General features: G+C 46.8%; 5 protein-coding genes across 5 annotated transcripts; 2 read left to right on the plus strand and 3 right to left on the minus strand.

The window, feature by feature from the left end:
- Positions 1 to 2,299: 2,299 nt before the first annotated feature.
- On the plus strand, positions 2,300 to 4,545 carry mirB (MFS siderochrome iron transporter MirB). The gene is made up of 4 exons (XM_032040566.1): positions 2,300 to 2,626; positions 2,695 to 2,965; positions 3,026 to 3,368; positions 3,428 to 4,545. Exons 1-4 carry the CDS (start codon positions 2,367 to 2,369, stop codon positions 4,357 to 4,359), a joined length of 1,806 nt encoding a protein of 601 aa, XP_031904366.1. The 5' UTR covers positions 2,300 to 2,366; the 3' UTR covers positions 4,360 to 4,545.
- Positions 4,546 to 6,788: 2,243 nt separating this feature from the next.
- On the plus strand, positions 6,789 to 7,768 carry BDW43DRAFT_321900 (alpha/beta hydrolase; the record flags this gene model as incomplete). The annotated part of the gene is made up of 2 exons (XM_032049440.1): positions 6,789 to 6,946; positions 7,003 to 7,768. 2 exons carry the CDS (start codon positions 6,789 to 6,791, stop codon positions 7,724 to 7,726), a joined length of 882 nt encoding a protein of 293 aa, XP_031904367.1. The 3' UTR covers positions 7,727 to 7,768.
- Positions 7,769 to 7,801: 33 nt separating this feature from the next.
- BDW43DRAFT_263553 (ceramidase) lies at positions 7,802 to 9,328 on the minus strand. The gene is made up of 7 exons (XM_032040567.1): positions 9,230 to 9,328; positions 9,165 to 9,177; positions 9,024 to 9,084; positions 8,824 to 8,967; positions 8,464 to 8,748; positions 8,293 to 8,410; positions 7,802 to 8,221 (listed from the first exon to the last, which is right to left on the minus strand). Exons 1-7 carry the CDS (start codon positions 9,283 to 9,285, stop codon positions 8,047 to 8,049), a joined length of 852 nt encoding a protein of 283 aa, XP_031904368.1. The 5' UTR covers positions 9,286 to 9,328; the 3' UTR covers positions 7,802 to 8,046.
- A 371-nt stretch (positions 9,329 to 9,699) lies between these two features.
- BDW43DRAFT_263554 (uncharacterized protein) lies at positions 9,700 to 14,444 on the minus strand. Its single transcript, XM_032040568.1, has 9 exons — positions 13,445 to 14,444; positions 13,353 to 13,392; positions 12,900 to 13,293; positions 12,667 to 12,827; positions 12,234 to 12,584; positions 11,436 to 12,158; positions 10,645 to 11,382; positions 10,235 to 10,576; positions 9,700 to 10,166 (listed from the first exon to the last, which is right to left on the minus strand). Exons 1-9 carry the CDS (start codon positions 13,699 to 13,701, stop codon positions 9,897 to 9,899), a joined length of 3,276 nt encoding a protein of 1,091 aa, XP_031904369.1. The 5' UTR covers positions 13,702 to 14,444; the 3' UTR covers positions 9,700 to 9,896.
- BDW43DRAFT_179269 (uncharacterized protein) lies at positions 13,797 to 14,444 on the minus strand. The gene is made up of 2 exons (XM_032038845.1): positions 14,180 to 14,444; positions 13,797 to 14,130 (listed from the first exon to the last, which is right to left on the minus strand). The coding sequence occupies exons 1-2, from the start codon at positions 14,390 to 14,392 to the stop codon at positions 13,918 to 13,920; spliced, it is 426 nt and encodes a 141-aa protein (XP_031904370.1). The 5' UTR covers positions 14,393 to 14,444; the 3' UTR covers positions 13,797 to 13,917.
- Positions 14,445 to 15,624: the final 1,180 nt, after the last annotated feature.

The raw sequence follows: 15,624 nt of genomic DNA on the forward strand, positions 1-15,624 counted from the left end.
TTGCTTTCTGAGACCGGAGATTACGACGTTCAATGAAGCTGGCTGTCAAATGCTCTGTACAAAGGGGGCTAGTGAACGAATCCAAGCTTGAGAATGATATCCGAAAAATTTAACTTTGATTTAATTTATCATACTAGCAATACCACTAGAGCAAGATTTACGCGGACCAATACGGTATAATAGGGCATAGTAACCTATAACGGTAATCGCTACACTTGGCAAGGAGTGAACGGTTCCCGTAGAAATCCCGGCCATCAATGGCCAAGGCTGAAGGAGAAGTTGTACCACTTTCTACCCCACTATTCGCTCCAATTGCAAGTTAATTCCTTCCTCCAAGATTCAAAGCATGCCACCCCCAAGTGAACACTAACTTTTGAACTCTTTTAGTAAGGCTGTAATGGCCATTAGCTGAATCCTTCCACATATCTTACCAAAAGAGTTATATAATAGGGACTAGCGTCTTAGTGGAAGTGAATAGGCTTTTTGTCAAAGCACCAGATGATAGCTAGAGAACCGAAATAGGCGAGAAAACGACCACGGGCCTGCCCTGCAATCCTCGGCGGTCCGCTATCGGTGCCTAAATGGGCCTAACTTAATCTTATCTGACCATCTAATCTGATTTTGTTGGTTTACCGCCTGTATGGTATTGTACCAAGTACAATTGTATTTCTGGTACAGCACTACTGATCAGTATGGTATAGCAATATGATACCACCAACTTGTGGAAAGGATCGGTCCGGGCTTGCAATCTTTCTTTCCACTTTCGTTATTGTTCGTTGTTTAAATCAGCTTGACAATTTCTCCATTCTTCGGGTTAAACCATAGAAAACTATTCGGCTCCGTGCACCAAGCACTCGGGCTTCAATAGGGACAATCACACTCATGTCGTTGTTGAAATCTTCACCGTGGTTCTCCGCACTAGCTATGACTCATTTAGTCTATGATTCGGTGACATAGAGTAGTTATGCCGCTAGTTCCGCTTGAAGAGGTCTAAAGCATTCGTAGGGACTGCAGACGCCCATCATTTGTCTACTATACTAGCCTACGGCTGCGAGCAATACAGTTAAGGCCGTTTTTGAATGATAGTGAATTCTACAGGCTGGTAGATGTACACCGTACAAATGAAAAGACATTCATTAACTGAAGTTGCTTTACTAAAGGAAGATTCACTATCTACCAAAAGCCAATGTTTCGTCTAAGTTCGCCGTTGTTGCTGTATATTACATCCCCAATGGCAAGCCACTGCACCTTGATCAGGCCATCAACGTACACAAATGGTTGTTCGATGCGTATGTTTGATACATATATCCGAAACTCAATTTTTTTCAGGATCTGTAAAACGGTAAGGGAATGCCCGCTCCTGAGCAAGGGAGAGCATATACCTATCTAGCAACTCAAGCTTATAATGTTTTCCTATAATCACCCACTGTTTAGACGTGGCGTCACTGTCACATTCTTATCTTGGCTCTGTTCGGTTATTACGCGAAGCCAAGTGTCGTATTCTGCCAAGGCCTTCCACTCCAAATGAAACCCAAAATGTAGTGTACTTCTTGCTAGGTCGTCCTGGGATGGGTGCCATAAAGTAAACAGTCGTAGTATCTGAGCCAGAGTAGTGCATCAAAGGGCTCGCAATGCCATTGACTGAACTAAATGAGTTCCAGAAGGTTGTATACCTTTAGGTGAGACCGAAAGGCGGCAGTTTGAGCAATATAAATGTAGCCTGATATTAGTGCATCTTTAGTTTGGTGTTAGGCGTAATCGTGGACCTTGGCTGTTCGTATTGAGCTGTAACATGATTTAACTAGAATAGTTTGCAAGAGCAACCCTGGATGTTTTATTTCTCTATGCTGGCTGCTCATTGCACCCTTTTTAATGGCTTTTTCTTACTAAAGTTCGTGTTCCAACGGTTGCCGTGTAGGAACTTGTACCTTGACAACGCAAAATCTTCCTATATATCCCTTCCTATAAGGTCACTGTTCAGTAAAGCCACAGCAGTAAACGCAGAATGAAGATTCCGTGGCACGAGCCCAGAAGCCAAGTCGCTGACCCTAGTACTAGACGCACGCCTATAGCACGCCGAGGAAACGAAGATTAGCCATAGGTCGAATCATAGTCCCTCACGCCCACCCTTCCAGGCTAATTTGTCCCGAAGCCGGATCTAATCAATCAGATAATTTCTATCAGGAAAATTCCCGAACACCACCCCTGTTTCGCCCCATAATGACTTGAGCTCGAACAAATGCCTAGACTTTTCTGTCCTAAACAGCCGGGGTCGGTATGCCAGGCTTAAAGACACAGCCCTCCGCACTTGGTCGGTAGCTTTCCGTTACGTGCTCCTTGTGTCTCACCCTACCAACTCAACCACGATGGCAATTCGGAATAGGCTTCAGCTTCTTATGGGTCGCAAGACACCCAGCTCTTCGGCTGGAGAAGACATGGAAACTCCAGTGACGATCAATGCTTCTCTGAACGACAAGGAAGCTGGAATCGGTTCACCCGACAATACTACCGCCAGCTATCCTAATGATAAAGACTTACCAAGCGAGGATGTACAGCGGGGTGTTAAAAATATCCAGGCTGTGACTCTGTCATGGTCTAGGAGATGGCTAGCCACGGTCTTAATACTGTATTCTGATTCCCCCATAGTGCCGTGCTTTCTATGCCACTAATAGCTAACATAAACTTTTTCAATAGTATTTGGCTCTTCACGCTTGCGAATGGGTTCAAGTCCTCGATTCTTGCTAGCTTGACGCCTTACGCCACGAGCAGTTTCCAATCTCATTCCCTTCTGACTGTCATCGACATTGTCGCAAATGCCATGACTGCAGCAGTTTACATCCCAATGGCCAAGATGCTGGACCTCTGGGGACGTGCTGAAGGGTTCCTCCTCATGCTTGGGTTCGCCACTTTGGGCATGGTTCTTTTCGCGGCGTCCAACAATATCTATACCTTCTGCGCTGCACAGGTATTACCGTACCACCGTCTCAGCCACCCGTGTCTATGCTAATGAACACATGGATACCAGGTTTTCTATTCAGTTGGTTTCGGAGGCATGGTCTATAGCGTGGATGTCCTCGCCGCCGATGTCACGAACTTGAGAAATCGAGGCTTGGCATTCGCTTTTACTTCATCTCCATGGATGATTACAGCATTCGCTGGGTCCAAAGCCGCCGAGGGCTTTCTAGAACATGTTAGTTGGCAGTGGGGCTTTGGCGCCTTCGCGATCATTGTCCCCGTGGTGGCATTCCCTTTATACGTCGTATTAAAGTACAACCTTCGCAAAGCCGAGAAAAAAGGAATTGTAATTCACGAAAGCAGCGGAAGGACCTTGGTGGAGAATATAATTCATTATCTCATAGAGTTTGATCGTGAGTAATCGACACAGTCCTCCCCAAAAGGCAAGCAGGATGCTAACCGCTACCAACAGTGCCCGGAGTGATCCTGTTCGCCGCCGGTCTGACCGTATTTCTCCTGCCATTTACGCTCGCCATGTCTGCCCCTCAAGGTTGGAAGTCCGACTACATCATCGCAATGATTGTTGTAGGCTTCATCCTCCTCGTTCTTTTTGCCCTTTACCAAATGTACCTCGCCCCGGTACCATTCCTCAAACACAAATACCTCTTCGACCGAACCGTGTTGGGAGCTTGCCTCCTAGATTTCACCTACAACATGTGCTACTACTGCTGGAACAGCTATTTCACCTCCTTCCTCCAGGTCGTCAACAACCTCTCCGTCGCAGAAGCAGGGTACGTCAACAGCACATTCCAAGTCGTCTCCGGCGTCCTTCTCTTCATCGTCGGCTATGTTATCCGCAAAACTGGCTACTTCAGATGGCTGCTCATCATTGGCGTGCCCCTCTACATCTTCGCCCAGGGCCTAATGATCCATTTCCGCCAGCCGAATGGCTACATCGGCTACATCGTCATGTGCGAGATCTTCATATCAGTCGGCGGAAGTGTCTTCATCCTTTGCATGCAGCTTGCAGTCCTGGCGGCCGTTGACCACCAGTATGTCGCTGCCGCGATGGCCGTGCTATTCGTGTCCGGCAGTATCGGTGGTGCTGTCGGCAACGCGATCTCCGGTGCCATCTGGACAAATACCTTTGAGAAGGCGCTTGTGCGCTATCTGCCAGAATCTGCACTGCCGGATCTGGCGACAATTTACTCAAGTCTTCCCACACAGCTTAGCTATCCAGTTAATAGCCCAGAGAGAATCGGTATCCAGAAGGCGTATGGTTATGCGCAGACGAGAATGTTGGCTGCCGGGACGGGGTTGATGGTTCTATCCTTCGTGGCGGTTTTTATGATGAGGAATATGAATTTGAAGACGATGAGCCAGACTAAGGGTGTTGTGTTCTAGCCTTGCTTCGCTGGGTTGATTCATGCGCTGCGCAAGCGTTTGGTGGTTTCTGGGTCGTGCGTGAGCGCTTCTCGCCCTATTTGATATGAAGCTTAATTCCGTGGGAGGTTAATTTGACATTCAGTGAATACGATAGTTTATGTAAGAAGTTCAATATCTTCAATGAAAAAAGCAGATTGCAGCGACACCTTGTTGAGTGACATTCGTCTGATAGAATTGAATACATTCTCTTACTAGAGTCCCTGGTCATCCAATGAGCCTAGATGTTCATTCCTTCATCCATCTACTCACTGCACCTCTGGGTGGCGGTGCTTACGTTTCATGAAATTACGGTATATGGCTAGGACAGCATGTTCCTGCAGAGTCTATGAAAGGGCCGTTGGCCGTTATTTCACTCTATAATAGTATAAATGCCTAGGCCATGGCAGAAGACGGCTTCGGAAACGTTTGAAACATCCGTGAGATAGCTTGTAAATTATGAATACTGATTCATGCGACGCACACAATCGAATCTATGGATGTCTATGCCTCTGCTAGTCATCTCCTAATAGCACCACATTCGGTGCCAAACCAAGCCCTTCGAATTACTACCAGAAACGTCCAACCAACCTACAAAACTAGGAAGTAGACCCATCCAACTCGATTATTCTATTTGCGGCCGATGCAATCGGTTGACTTCAAGTAGTAGCTAAGCCAAATCTCGACTGGTATCATATTTGGGCCTGCTTTTCAAGGGACCAGCGCTAAGAACCCATGTACTTGATGGTAAGAATGTGTGAATCAGAGTCGCGATGCCTTTGATTAGGCACGTTTTGTCACGTATCCCGTACAGTATAGGATGGTATGGTAACGTCATGTATGAACCGACCAGCGATAACAATACACTAAGGCCTTGATTGCTCCATGGAGTATCCATTTGAAATTTGAACCCAACAAACTCCTCGATAACTCGGGACGCTCTTGGCTGGACTTGGTTTACTTACGCATTAACATTTGTCAGAAAAGCCTACTCCTAAAACCTTGAAGACCAGGGCCTCGCCTATCCATTCTACTCCAGAGTACCTTCGCTCTTGGCACCCTTATAAGTCTCGCGACAGAAAATGTCTCACCCATATACTCATCGTTGGGGCTGGCACTGCACTTGGCTTATTATAGGAAGAGTGCGGAACGAAATCATCCATAATCGCATTAGTTTAACTTTGTCAGCGGCTCAGGCATTTGTCCGGTGACATTATTCCGATCTATTTATTTGTTCGCGGATAGTAATATTCAGCGAGGAACTTTTTATAGTAGAGACCCTTGAATAATATCTTCCTCTGTGTATTCAAGTCTTTCCCGTTGTGTCAGCCTGGGCCACCTCTAATATACAGTAGGAATGCTGTTCTACGTCCTTTTGTTAAGTTGCCTTAAGGCGAAAATGTAGGGGGCTGTAGGCTTCCAAGCAGAGTCGTCCTGAATCTATACATACTTCGGCTATTCAAGCAGACTATTGAACCGGTCAGGCCCTTCGCATTTTATCAGCACAGAATGATCCCAGAGCAATCTATTGGGGAAAATAGGCAGCTCAATGACTTCAGAGAAGCTCGGATTGTAGGTACCGTCGATTGGCATGGGTCTGACAATGTTATTTAGCCGTTCTAGAATCCTGATGAACCCAGGAAGACAGGCAATAGTAGTTATATTTGCATGCTGAACAATCCATGTGTCATAGCCGAGGCTCTGTTCAACTGCTCCAATTTCATATAAAACCCTACTTGGCCTTTTCGCCGAAGACGAGTCCTTTGTGGACGCTGCCATAAAAATACTCCCGCTTGACAACCTCTGTGTTTGAGCCCCACTGCCAAGTCACTACTCAGACTTACTAGTGAAATTCCAAGACTAGGAAATTTCTCCCTATAATTCCTATCCATTGTATTTCGTCTCCATTACGCTCGAATCGATACAAGCGGGTATGCGGAGTAGAGTATGTCCTACGGGGTAGCATCAATATCCGATATACACGCCATCGTTCGTTGAAAGATCATCCGTTTGCCCCACTGATATCTCATGCTGCTGCTGTTCCTCGATTATGTAGACCTATGCCGATTCCTACATGCCGTAAGAGCACACCATTATCTAAGGTGGTCGGAGCATATAGCTAGTCGCGGAGACTTTTTGAGCAAGGATTTGCCCCCAGCCGGCACCAATAACCATTCCATCAAAATGTTGGTATACCGGATATGGAGCGGACTCCGCCGGGATACAGAGTGCTGAGCCGAATGCTGACTGCGGAATGAGTCTCCATTAAGCCTCCCGTCACACAACGAACTCTCTAGCTTACTCTCCTCTCTGTCAGCATACCTAACTCCCCCTTCACATCACACCTCCAGTCTAACAGTTCATTCACAGCACCCCGAGAAAAGTTCAACATAAATCCAGCACAAAGAAAGATGACCACCAACCCAGGCCCAGCACCAATCACCCTCCCCAACTCCGAACAATTCTATCTCAGCAACGAACAAGGCGAATCATACCTAATCCAAATATCCTGGCCCCTCCACTGGCAAGACCGCAACCCCCCATCTGGCCATGACCAACTTCCCATCATGTAAGCACAAACACAACTCTCATCCCCACAAGGCACTCTCTAACAAACCAAACCAGCTACATCGTCGACGGCAACGCCCTATTCCTAACCGCAACAGAAGCCGCCTGGCGTCGCGCTGTATGGCCAAATTTTGCCGGAGGGGGCATTGTCGTCGCGATCGGGTATCCCCTGTCTGGGAAAGTATATGACATCCCTCGACGTTGCTTGGACTTAACCCCACCAACAGCGACCCGAGTAGATGGACACGGAGGCGCGGATTCATTCCTTGATTTTATCGATAAGACCGTGAAACCAGCGGTGAGGGCCCGGTTCCCGCGGTTGGAGGTTTCCAGGGAGGCGCTGTACGGTCATTCGTTTGGGGGTTTGTTTGCCTTGCATGCGTTGTTTACAAGTCCGCAAATGTTTGATTGTTACGTTGCGAGTAGTCCGTCGATTTGGTGGAATGGGAGGTGTATTTTGGCTGAGGCGAGGGCGTTTTTGGATGGAGAAGAAGTGGGTGGGCGGGTGCCGGCGCTCTTGATGTATTTTGGGTCGCATGAGGTGAGTCCGCTGAGGTGGAATGATGAGGAGCTGGATCATTATGAGCGGAGGAAGATGGACGCATTGGAATGGAGGATGGGGAGGAATGCGCTTGAGCTGGGTGAGTTGCTGCGAGATTGTAGGCGGTTGGATACGGTGTCGGTGAGTGAGTACCGGGGGGAGGATCATGGGAGTATTATGGCTTGTTCGATGAGTAGGGCGTTGACTACCTTTTTTGAGGAGTGGCCTTTGCGGAAGTAAGTGTTGTTTTTGTATTGTTGTAAATTGGGTGGTGGTGTCAGGGAGTTTCTTTCGAGGTTGGTATAAGGGAAGTTATATTAAGGGCCTTAGGATTTACCCTATTATACCGGGAGACTTCGCAACGCATACGATAGATATATAGAAATCTTTACTGAATAGTATGCAGCCAACTGTACGTATCGTAATTCAGCACATTCCCTACTAAACAAATGCCATCAACTCTCGGACAGTCTAGCTGTCCTCCGAAGATATAGTTCACACATCAACAGGTTCTAACCTCGCCGGTTCTTGGGACTCAAGGAACAAAGGTGGTTAGACCTCTACTCTTGTTTTGGGGGTTTCAAGTTAACCTCCTTTCCCGCGAAGATAGATCGAGAAGCCCACGGAGCAGGCCAAGCAAATGTCGCTTCGATATCATCATGCTCCTCACCAGACACGAGATGATCTACCACCGCGATGAAGATGTAAGCACCGATGCCAGTAAAGATATGCCACCTGTTGAGCCTAGTGTCAGCTTTTACGTGTCGCAAAAACCAACAAAAACATAAGAATGAGAAAGGACATACCACCCATGAAGCTCCAGTAGAAAAGCCCAGGGAAGGCCGATCTTTTCCCGCGCGCTCCTCAAAAATCCACATGCCCATCCATCAATCAACCAGAGGTAGAATCCCGAGTTGAATATAACTGGCCCAACGTGTTAGTCAAGAGTAGAATGGCGAGTGATGGTATCAGCTTACCTGCGCCAAACCTAACTATTCCCCAGATTTGCCCGCGAGCAGCCGAACCTGCCCGCGTCTGGGTGTTGATTAGCTGCATAGTGCGGATCCCGATAACCACAATCGTGGCACCAAAGTATACCGAGTGCAGAATTAATTCATCCATTTTCACGTGGTATACCACGAGACCTAGAAGGGACGATCCTAGTAGGATAGCCATGGCGATAGTGTCTCTGCGTGTAGCATTGACAGTCAAGACGCGGTGGAGGACCGGGGTTGTGGCGAAATGCATAGAAAGGTCGTCCACTGATGACGACCACATATGGCAACGGTAAGCTATCTGTAACTGTATGACCTGAATTGACAGAAAGAGGAACGTACACATCTGAGTCTGGTACTTGAGGCTAATGTGGAACGCGGCGGAGCAGATACCAACAGCCATCAAACCCCAGTACGGGATGGTGCGAAAGACATCGACATTTGATTTCTGTCTCAACCTGCGAAGCCCATAAATTCCATAGAATACTGGTGATTGTGAGATTATTTCCTTACAACGGATACCTATTCGTGTCTACACTTACTGTAAAGCAGGTTTGTCAGACTGTTAATAAACTCGGCGACATATCTCGTTACCACATAGTCCTATCACAAGCCAATCAGAATAAGTTAGCAACATGTACGAGGTCACTGTGGCTTTTTATATCATCATGGTAGGTGCCGACCTCCTCACAAAAGCTGTCAGGCTGTTAGCTAACTAGGCATGGAATAATGAGTACGGTATACTGACTTGGCCTTGGCAGTTTGCAGCCCCCAGAAGGCGCCAGGTGTGCTTTCCACAAGCATTTTGGTAATTGATGAAGTGAAAGTAGAGGTCGCATGTACAAACATACCTGGCTGGAAGGAAAGATTCCATCAGCTCAAGTAAGCCAAAGAAACAAAGAGACCCATAGTAGCCTGAGGGGCCAGGCAACAGCGGACTAAATCGGGAACTAGCGCGCTTCCGGTATATCAATCAGATCGCAGCCTGCTCTTGAATTTTACCCTCAGGAATAAATGGACTTAGTCTACATACTGTTATAGTTTATTATACAGAAAGGCCTCGTTTGATGTAGATCCTTTGGTAAAGATATATGCCTGCATATTCACAAAATTAATAAATAGGCCTTAACGACAAGGCTTAAACTATGTCATCGTCCTAAATTTATCATACGGAGATAGAAGCCAAAAACCCACTATTTTACATAGCCTAGATTGTTTACGATTCTCATCGGCAAAAGAACATTAATGGCATGTATCGCAGAATACATGTCGAGAACGAAAGCTGGTAAGCATGATTGAAACATTCATAGCAAATATTCTCACAATCATGATGGCGACTTCCAACAACCACATGTAACAAGGACGAATAGCTTACAGGCTTAAGGCCTGTGAATGTGCATAGTGAAAGATGAGACTTATGGAAGGGCTCGACCTCTCGATATCCACGGAAAAATTCGGTTGATGTTGTACGCGACTGTAAGAACAGCTGCGACTACAGCAACAGTAAAGGGAACGGCAACCTCCCAGAAAAGCGCTTGGCTAGGCTCCATGTCGCGGATATCAGAAGTATTCATACCTAGGTAGCTAGTGACAAAGGAAAGGGGCAAGAAAATTGTCGAGACGATTGAAAAGACGAGGATGGCTTTGCCATGGTCCTCCTCAATGATTTCCACGCGTTGACAAATCTAGCCACGCTAGTTAGCATGCGATAGAAGGAAATCCCAATCTTCCGGAGTAACAGATAGACGCTTACCTGTATTTCTAGACGATTCACGCGATTGGTTAACTCCTCGAATATCACAAGCCTTTCTTCGAGTTCACCCTGGATCTGCTGCAAAATCGTGCGGGTTGACATGTTAACCGTTTTGTCATTGCTGAATATGCCAGAAATCTTTCTTCCAGAGCCTGTCGTACTTGTGCTTATGTTGTCATTATATTCTGAGCCATAATCCTGGTAAGTGGTGCTGGACATGCGCAGGTCATCGATCATATTTGATTGACTGGAGACAATTTTAGTGATTATCTCTAGCTCTTCACGAAGGAGATTCATGTCCACAAGCAGACTCTTGCTAGGTACGTTTCGAGCTTTGAGTTGCTAGATCGCGAATTTTATGTTAGTGCGTTTCTCATGCTATTATGGAATGCAGGTGGAATCAAACATACTAAGTAACTTGTATATGTTCGGTAGATTTCTTCAACATCGAGCATGGGCAGAGATTCACAGGTAGAATGCCCCTTGAAGACAGACAGCATAACAAGGGCGATGATCTTTCCACAGTCTACCCCGTGTGAGGCAGAGTCCTCGACAGCATCCACCGAGCGAAACATGAGACAGCATTCATCCTGTACATCATCTAGATACTTGAATATTTGGTCCATACGACGAGATAATTTCTCGAAGAACGTGACATTTGGGTTGTTTCGCCTGCCTCTCCTAATCTCGCGTGATCGCGTCCGGAACCGGCCTCTGAACTCAGATGAACGTGAATCCGAACTGTATCTCTCTTCAGGCCTGTTGACACTACTTGCCCGACCACGACCTATGCTGGGTGACCTCGACGATTCATCCATCCTTTCTCGGGACCGGGCTGAGGTTTTTCCACCCCAATATTCTTCGCCTGCCCTAGTATGAGTCTCCGATGACTTATCATCATTCGCATCGTTGTGATGCGGGTTGCTTTCAGCCGCTTGCATGAGTTTGGTGGCCTCGTCCGATGCATCAACGAGAAGCAACACTATCTCGATGAATGCCTTGGTCATAGAACGTGGAATATAGAGACTATTGGTACCAGATAGACCGTCACGCAATCCCTGAATCTTGTCTTGGATTTTGCGAAGCTGGATTGAAAATATGTCACAGTGAAAGCTGAACAGAGCATCTAGGAAACGCGGTTGAAATGTCTAGATTACACGTCCAATTAGTTAAGTACCACTCTCAGAGGAATTAATCGTACCTGTATCAAGACATGCATCGCCGCCCAAACCTTTCCTTTGACAATACAGTCGTAATCTTGTCCAATGAAAGACTCCAGAACGCGACTCAGACGACGCAAAAATGACCTGGCGAGAGCAAGCATATGGCGGTTACTTTGGTGATGATTATATAAGCTACCGAGCTCTCCTTCTACATCTGATATTGTCTTGAGAGGGAGGTCGTTGTACTTCTTTGCAGAATGAAAGTCAACATTAAAGAGAATCTCATAGTGCATATGGGCCATTAGAGCTTTCAGCCACTGTGTTGGCGTTGGGTCATGCCCAGAGGCCGATTCACGTCGGTTAAGTCTCGGCGTCGTAGCTTTGTATGCGCGTGATGATATTGGGTCGGCCCCGTCTATGAGCGGTTCCATATCATGAACATCTTTCTTGACAGGCCACTTGAAGAATGGACGCTTTTCCTTTTCTGTTAAGACTGCCGATGTGTCTTGGACACCACCATTCATAGACTGGTGTGAAGTAGTCTCTGGGTTAATTTCCGGGTTGACATTCTTTGTCTCTGCGTGAGACTTCGCTGCGTCGAAGACGAATACCGGCGGCGTATAGTATGGATCCTCGATGTCCATGGCTCGATCAAGCAACGGAGAAAAGTCGTCCATTGCGCGGAGCCGCCTAGTGTGATCATAGATGATCTTTTGGTCAAGCTCGGTAAGCTCTTGTGCTACAACGAGAGTCTTGCGTGCCTAAAACAAAAGATACGTCCGGTTAGTACAAAATATGGTGGACAAACGCAACTTTGTTCTGGCAGATCAACCTACCCCACGCTCTGGTGCATCCCAATAGTAAGGGAGTCTGTACTCATCCAATGTCTTCTGATCAAGTATCTCTGTATCAGCCCTGAGGTATTTTGAGGGGTCATCCTTGGGTGAGTCCCATTCATATTTCCCTTCGAGCGGGATGGTCGCAGGTAGACCTTCAGAGGAAGGAGGTACACGATGAGACATTAGCACACAAAGTGGCTCTCTGTAATTGTGGGACTGTAAGATTAAAGGCCATTGACGCCCATCAATCATCCTGCCATCTTTCTGGAGTGTGTACATGTAGCGTCTGTAGTCGACGCGAATACCCACACATGCTTCCACGACACAATATACTCGATATAAGAACTCCTTGAATTCTAGCTGATTAGCGCGATCCAACCAACAAGTATACTGAAAGCAATGCATTGTTAATTGATAATGGAAAGCTTACAAACCACACAGTACATTCGTCACGCTTGAGACAAAAGACAAAGCCGGGACTCATTGTGACACGGATTGTGGGAGGAAACTGGTCCCTTCCAAGTGCGCAGGTAGTAATACATGATCGCTGATCACCGAACAGGGGAGTAGGTGAGCATGTTGCGATAAACTCTACTAAGATGTTAACCAAAAAGTCTCCTGAGGTATTACACTAACGCCAAACGGACATCAGCGGGGACATACTGTCACCAATCGTCAGAATCCAAAGCTGCGGGACATGGAGAAATTCAGTTATGTCGCTGTGCAAACGCCGAATTGCCTGTTGATTCTCTCGAGACATAGACGAATCTAGATGATACGCAGACTGTACCAAGGGCTGAACCCAGTGAACTTTAGAAGTATGCGCTTTGGGTCTTTGGAACGGCGTTCCAAGCAAGAAGTAAGGAACTGTAATGAAGTTGACCTTGGCTTTTGTTGAATCCCCTGGTAGTTGTATGGTTGTTGAAGAGTGACTCGATAAGAAGCGCTTGCCCTGAAAGGAGGGCTTTTCTACAAAAGGCAAAATACGATTCAGGAAGTGTGAAACCACAGCTTCCTCTTCTTGCTTCCCAGCCCTGACTGCCTCTAATGCCCTTCTCTGGCATGTTCAGTCACAAAATGTAAACCATAATGAGAGAAAGTCGAGCGCCCACATACCAGGAAAGCCTCGAACTCGACCCCTTCATGGGAGATATGCCTAACGAATCATGTTATCGCCCGTGGCTGTAAGATGCGCGCGTGTCTCTTACATCCATTGCATAAGCCCAGCCTCCTGGGTTTCGCCCGTGGAACCTATGTTTTTGGTTCCTAGAAGGACGCGCTCCTCGCCATCAGGCTCGGGGCGGTCTTGGGCCGTAGCTTCAATCGAGAAGAAAGTCTGGTGCACTGCTGCGATATGTGTCTTTTGCGGCGCATTGTCTCTGGGAAGGACAAAATCGTCCTTCAATCCTGTAGTGCGACTAACGCGATTCCAAACACCGCGCATAATCGCAGATTTTGCCGCCATCTGCGCTTTTAGAACCCGGTGACATGCAGTCGTCACAGTATCAAACCTCCTTCTATTTCCAAATTCCAGAGTAAAGATGGTTAAGAAAAGATGGTGCTTAGGGCGCTTGGTTGCTTACGCGATATTCAACTGGTGCCACGTCGCGCGGAGGTGGGGCAAGAGAGATTTTATACGAGGACGGCACATCAATGTAGAATATAAGGGATTATAGGAAGACTATCTTACATACAACCGGCGTCTTCCCCCCCTTGGTTCTCGGTCCCTCTTGTAATAAACGTTGTCCATCATTCGGTCATACTCCTTCACATCCTTCATCGTGTTTCGGATTTCCACGAGTTTCCTGTCCCGTAGGCGCTTGGTATGGTCGAACAGCTTTTCACGAAAATCCTCGCCAATCCATTCCTTAATGATCAGATAGTTCCCGTCCTCCTAAGCAATGTAAGCCCAGTGTGTTTATCCTTATCGCACGGGTTGCTACCTCGTCCCAGTCCCACGGGAGCCCATATGCTACCAATGTATCTTGCAGCAGGTCCTTTCGATGGACTCGAATCCACGTATGCGTCTCCTCGGGCCCGCGTTTCAGTTCTTCTTGACGGGCGTGAATGAATTCTATGTGGTCGGGGCTATAGCCAGCCGCGGTAAACTCCTCCGTCACGGCGTCCCTCAGCTGAGTATCATTCTCATTCGACATGATGTAGACTTGTAGAAGAATAACTAGCAATTATTTAGCATGTTGATTGAATAGTATCAGTTAAGTGAGTTAGCTTTGGAAATATTTTAGCGTAAGGCTGGTCCAACAGCCACAGAATTCAACCATTCATCGGTTAAACAAGCCCCGCTTCGGATTCGTGTCCTTTTATTTTCCGACCATTCATACCACGATAAATCATATCTAGATATCTTACTCTGGAAAATATGGTAGAAAATAGAAGGACTCCTATGCCTATGAATAAAAGGAAAGAATATTGAGTGTCTTTTGTTATCTTCATCTGGGAGGTTCATATCTTCCCTGAACCAGCAGCCCTAATCACTGTGTGTAAGTAGAACGGGGCAACCGTGATTTGAAGACTTTTGATCCATTTAATTTGTTGACTTTACTGTCCATGGGCAGTCACTTATGAGTGTTTGTCTCCTGTAGAACCTAATCCTTGTCTGTGTGAGTAAGCGTGGAAGGATCAGTGCATGATTGTACATCGTGAACAGTATCTACAATACACCGCTAGCAGCCTACATCTTAGAAGAGGTCCATGGCTACAATATGATGGATGACTGCCTTAAATAGAATATATGATAGACATAACAGTAGTACCACCATTTCATCCATCCTTTGTTGTCTTCCCACCAACCACCCATTAATCCCCTTTTTTGGAGATTCCTCGTCTGGTCACCTACCCCTTTCCATCCTCCTAGTTCATCACAACTAGGGCTAGTAGTCGTTCAAGAAAGCCTTCTCAGAAAGAAGTCTCTGGCGAGACGCCTTCTCACACCAGCAAAAATAAAAATAAAAAAACTTCAAAGCCCCTGCCAGTTCTCTTCATATAGCTTACGCTCCGTGCGGCAAAGTTAGTCTTTTGTCTGTTTGGTTGAGCCACTCTCTCAATTCATCACTAGCCATGGCTACCACATCTCAGTGCGAGTTGATCTGTACCTTCTCCGACGGAGCCGACCATCCCCTTACTGTACAGTGTTCTATACAGGCGATCCACGCAGGCGACGACAAAGGAAAGGTAACCTCCTGGGATTGGGAGCTCTACGGTCCTCGCATGTCACTGAACAGCCTTCAAACTAGCAATAACAGTCTTACGTACAGGAGCATTCAACAGCACCATGGATTACTGGACACGGATAGTTAGGTTTCAGTGTACTTTCCCCATTCTGAAGACAGAATGGTCTTTATGCGACTATGAGAAAATATGTTGGCCA

This window comes from Aspergillus alliaceus (genome assembly GCF_009176365.1).
Source record: "Aspergillus alliaceus strain CBS 536.65 unplaced genomic scaffold BDW43scaffold_5, whole genome shotgun sequence".
Lineage (NCBI taxonomy): Eukaryota > Fungi > Ascomycota > Eurotiomycetes > Eurotiales > Aspergillaceae > Aspergillus > Aspergillus alliaceus.

Excerpts from the sequence above, each read along its gene's own strand:
- mirB (XM_032040566.1), top strand. The coding sequence starts at position 2,367 with ATGGCAATTCGGAATAGGCTTCAGCTTCTTATGGGTCGCAAGACACCC. Across the intron at positions 2,966-3,025 it reads ATACCTTCTGCGCTGCACAG|GTTTTCTATTCAGTTGGTTT; the intron begins GTATTACCGTAC and ends CATGGATACCAG. Across the intron at positions 3,369-3,427 it reads TTATCTCATAGAGTTTGATC|TGCCCGGAGTGATCCTGTTC; the intron begins GTGAGTAATCGA and ends CGCTACCAACAG.
- BDW43DRAFT_263553 (XM_032040567.1), bottom strand. The coding sequence starts at position 9,285 with ATGCTTGTGGAAAGCACACCTGGCGCCTTCTGGGGGCTGCAAACTGCC. Across the intron at positions 8,968-9,023 it reads TCTGACAAACCTGCTTTACA|TATTCTATGGAATTTATGGG; the intron begins GTAAGTGTAGAC and ends CACAATCACCAG. Across the intron at positions 8,222-8,292 it reads CTACTGGAGCTTCATGGGTG|GTGGCATATCTTTACTGGCA; the intron begins GTATGTCCTTTC and ends TAGGCTCAACAG.
- BDW43DRAFT_263554 (XM_032040568.1), bottom strand. The coding sequence starts at position 13,701 with ATGGCGGCAAAATCTGCGATTATGCGCGGTGTTTGGAATCGCGTTAGT. Across the intron at positions 13,393-13,444 it reads GCTGGGCTTATGCAATGGAT|GCATATCTCCCATGAAGGGG; the intron begins GTAAGAGACACG and ends ATGATTCGTTAG. Across the intron at positions 12,585-12,666 it reads ACGAATGTACTGTGTGGTTT|GAGTTCTTATATCGAGTATA; the intron begins GTAAGCTTTCCA and ends CTAGAATTCAAG.
- BDW43DRAFT_179269 (XM_032038845.1), bottom strand. The coding sequence starts at position 14,392 with ATGTCGAATGAGAATGATACTCAGCTGAGGGACGCCGTGACGGAGGAG. Across the intron at positions 14,131-14,179 it reads TCCCGTGGGACTGGGACGAG|GAGGACGGGAACTATCTGAT; the intron begins GTAGCAACCCGT and ends TACATTGCTTAG.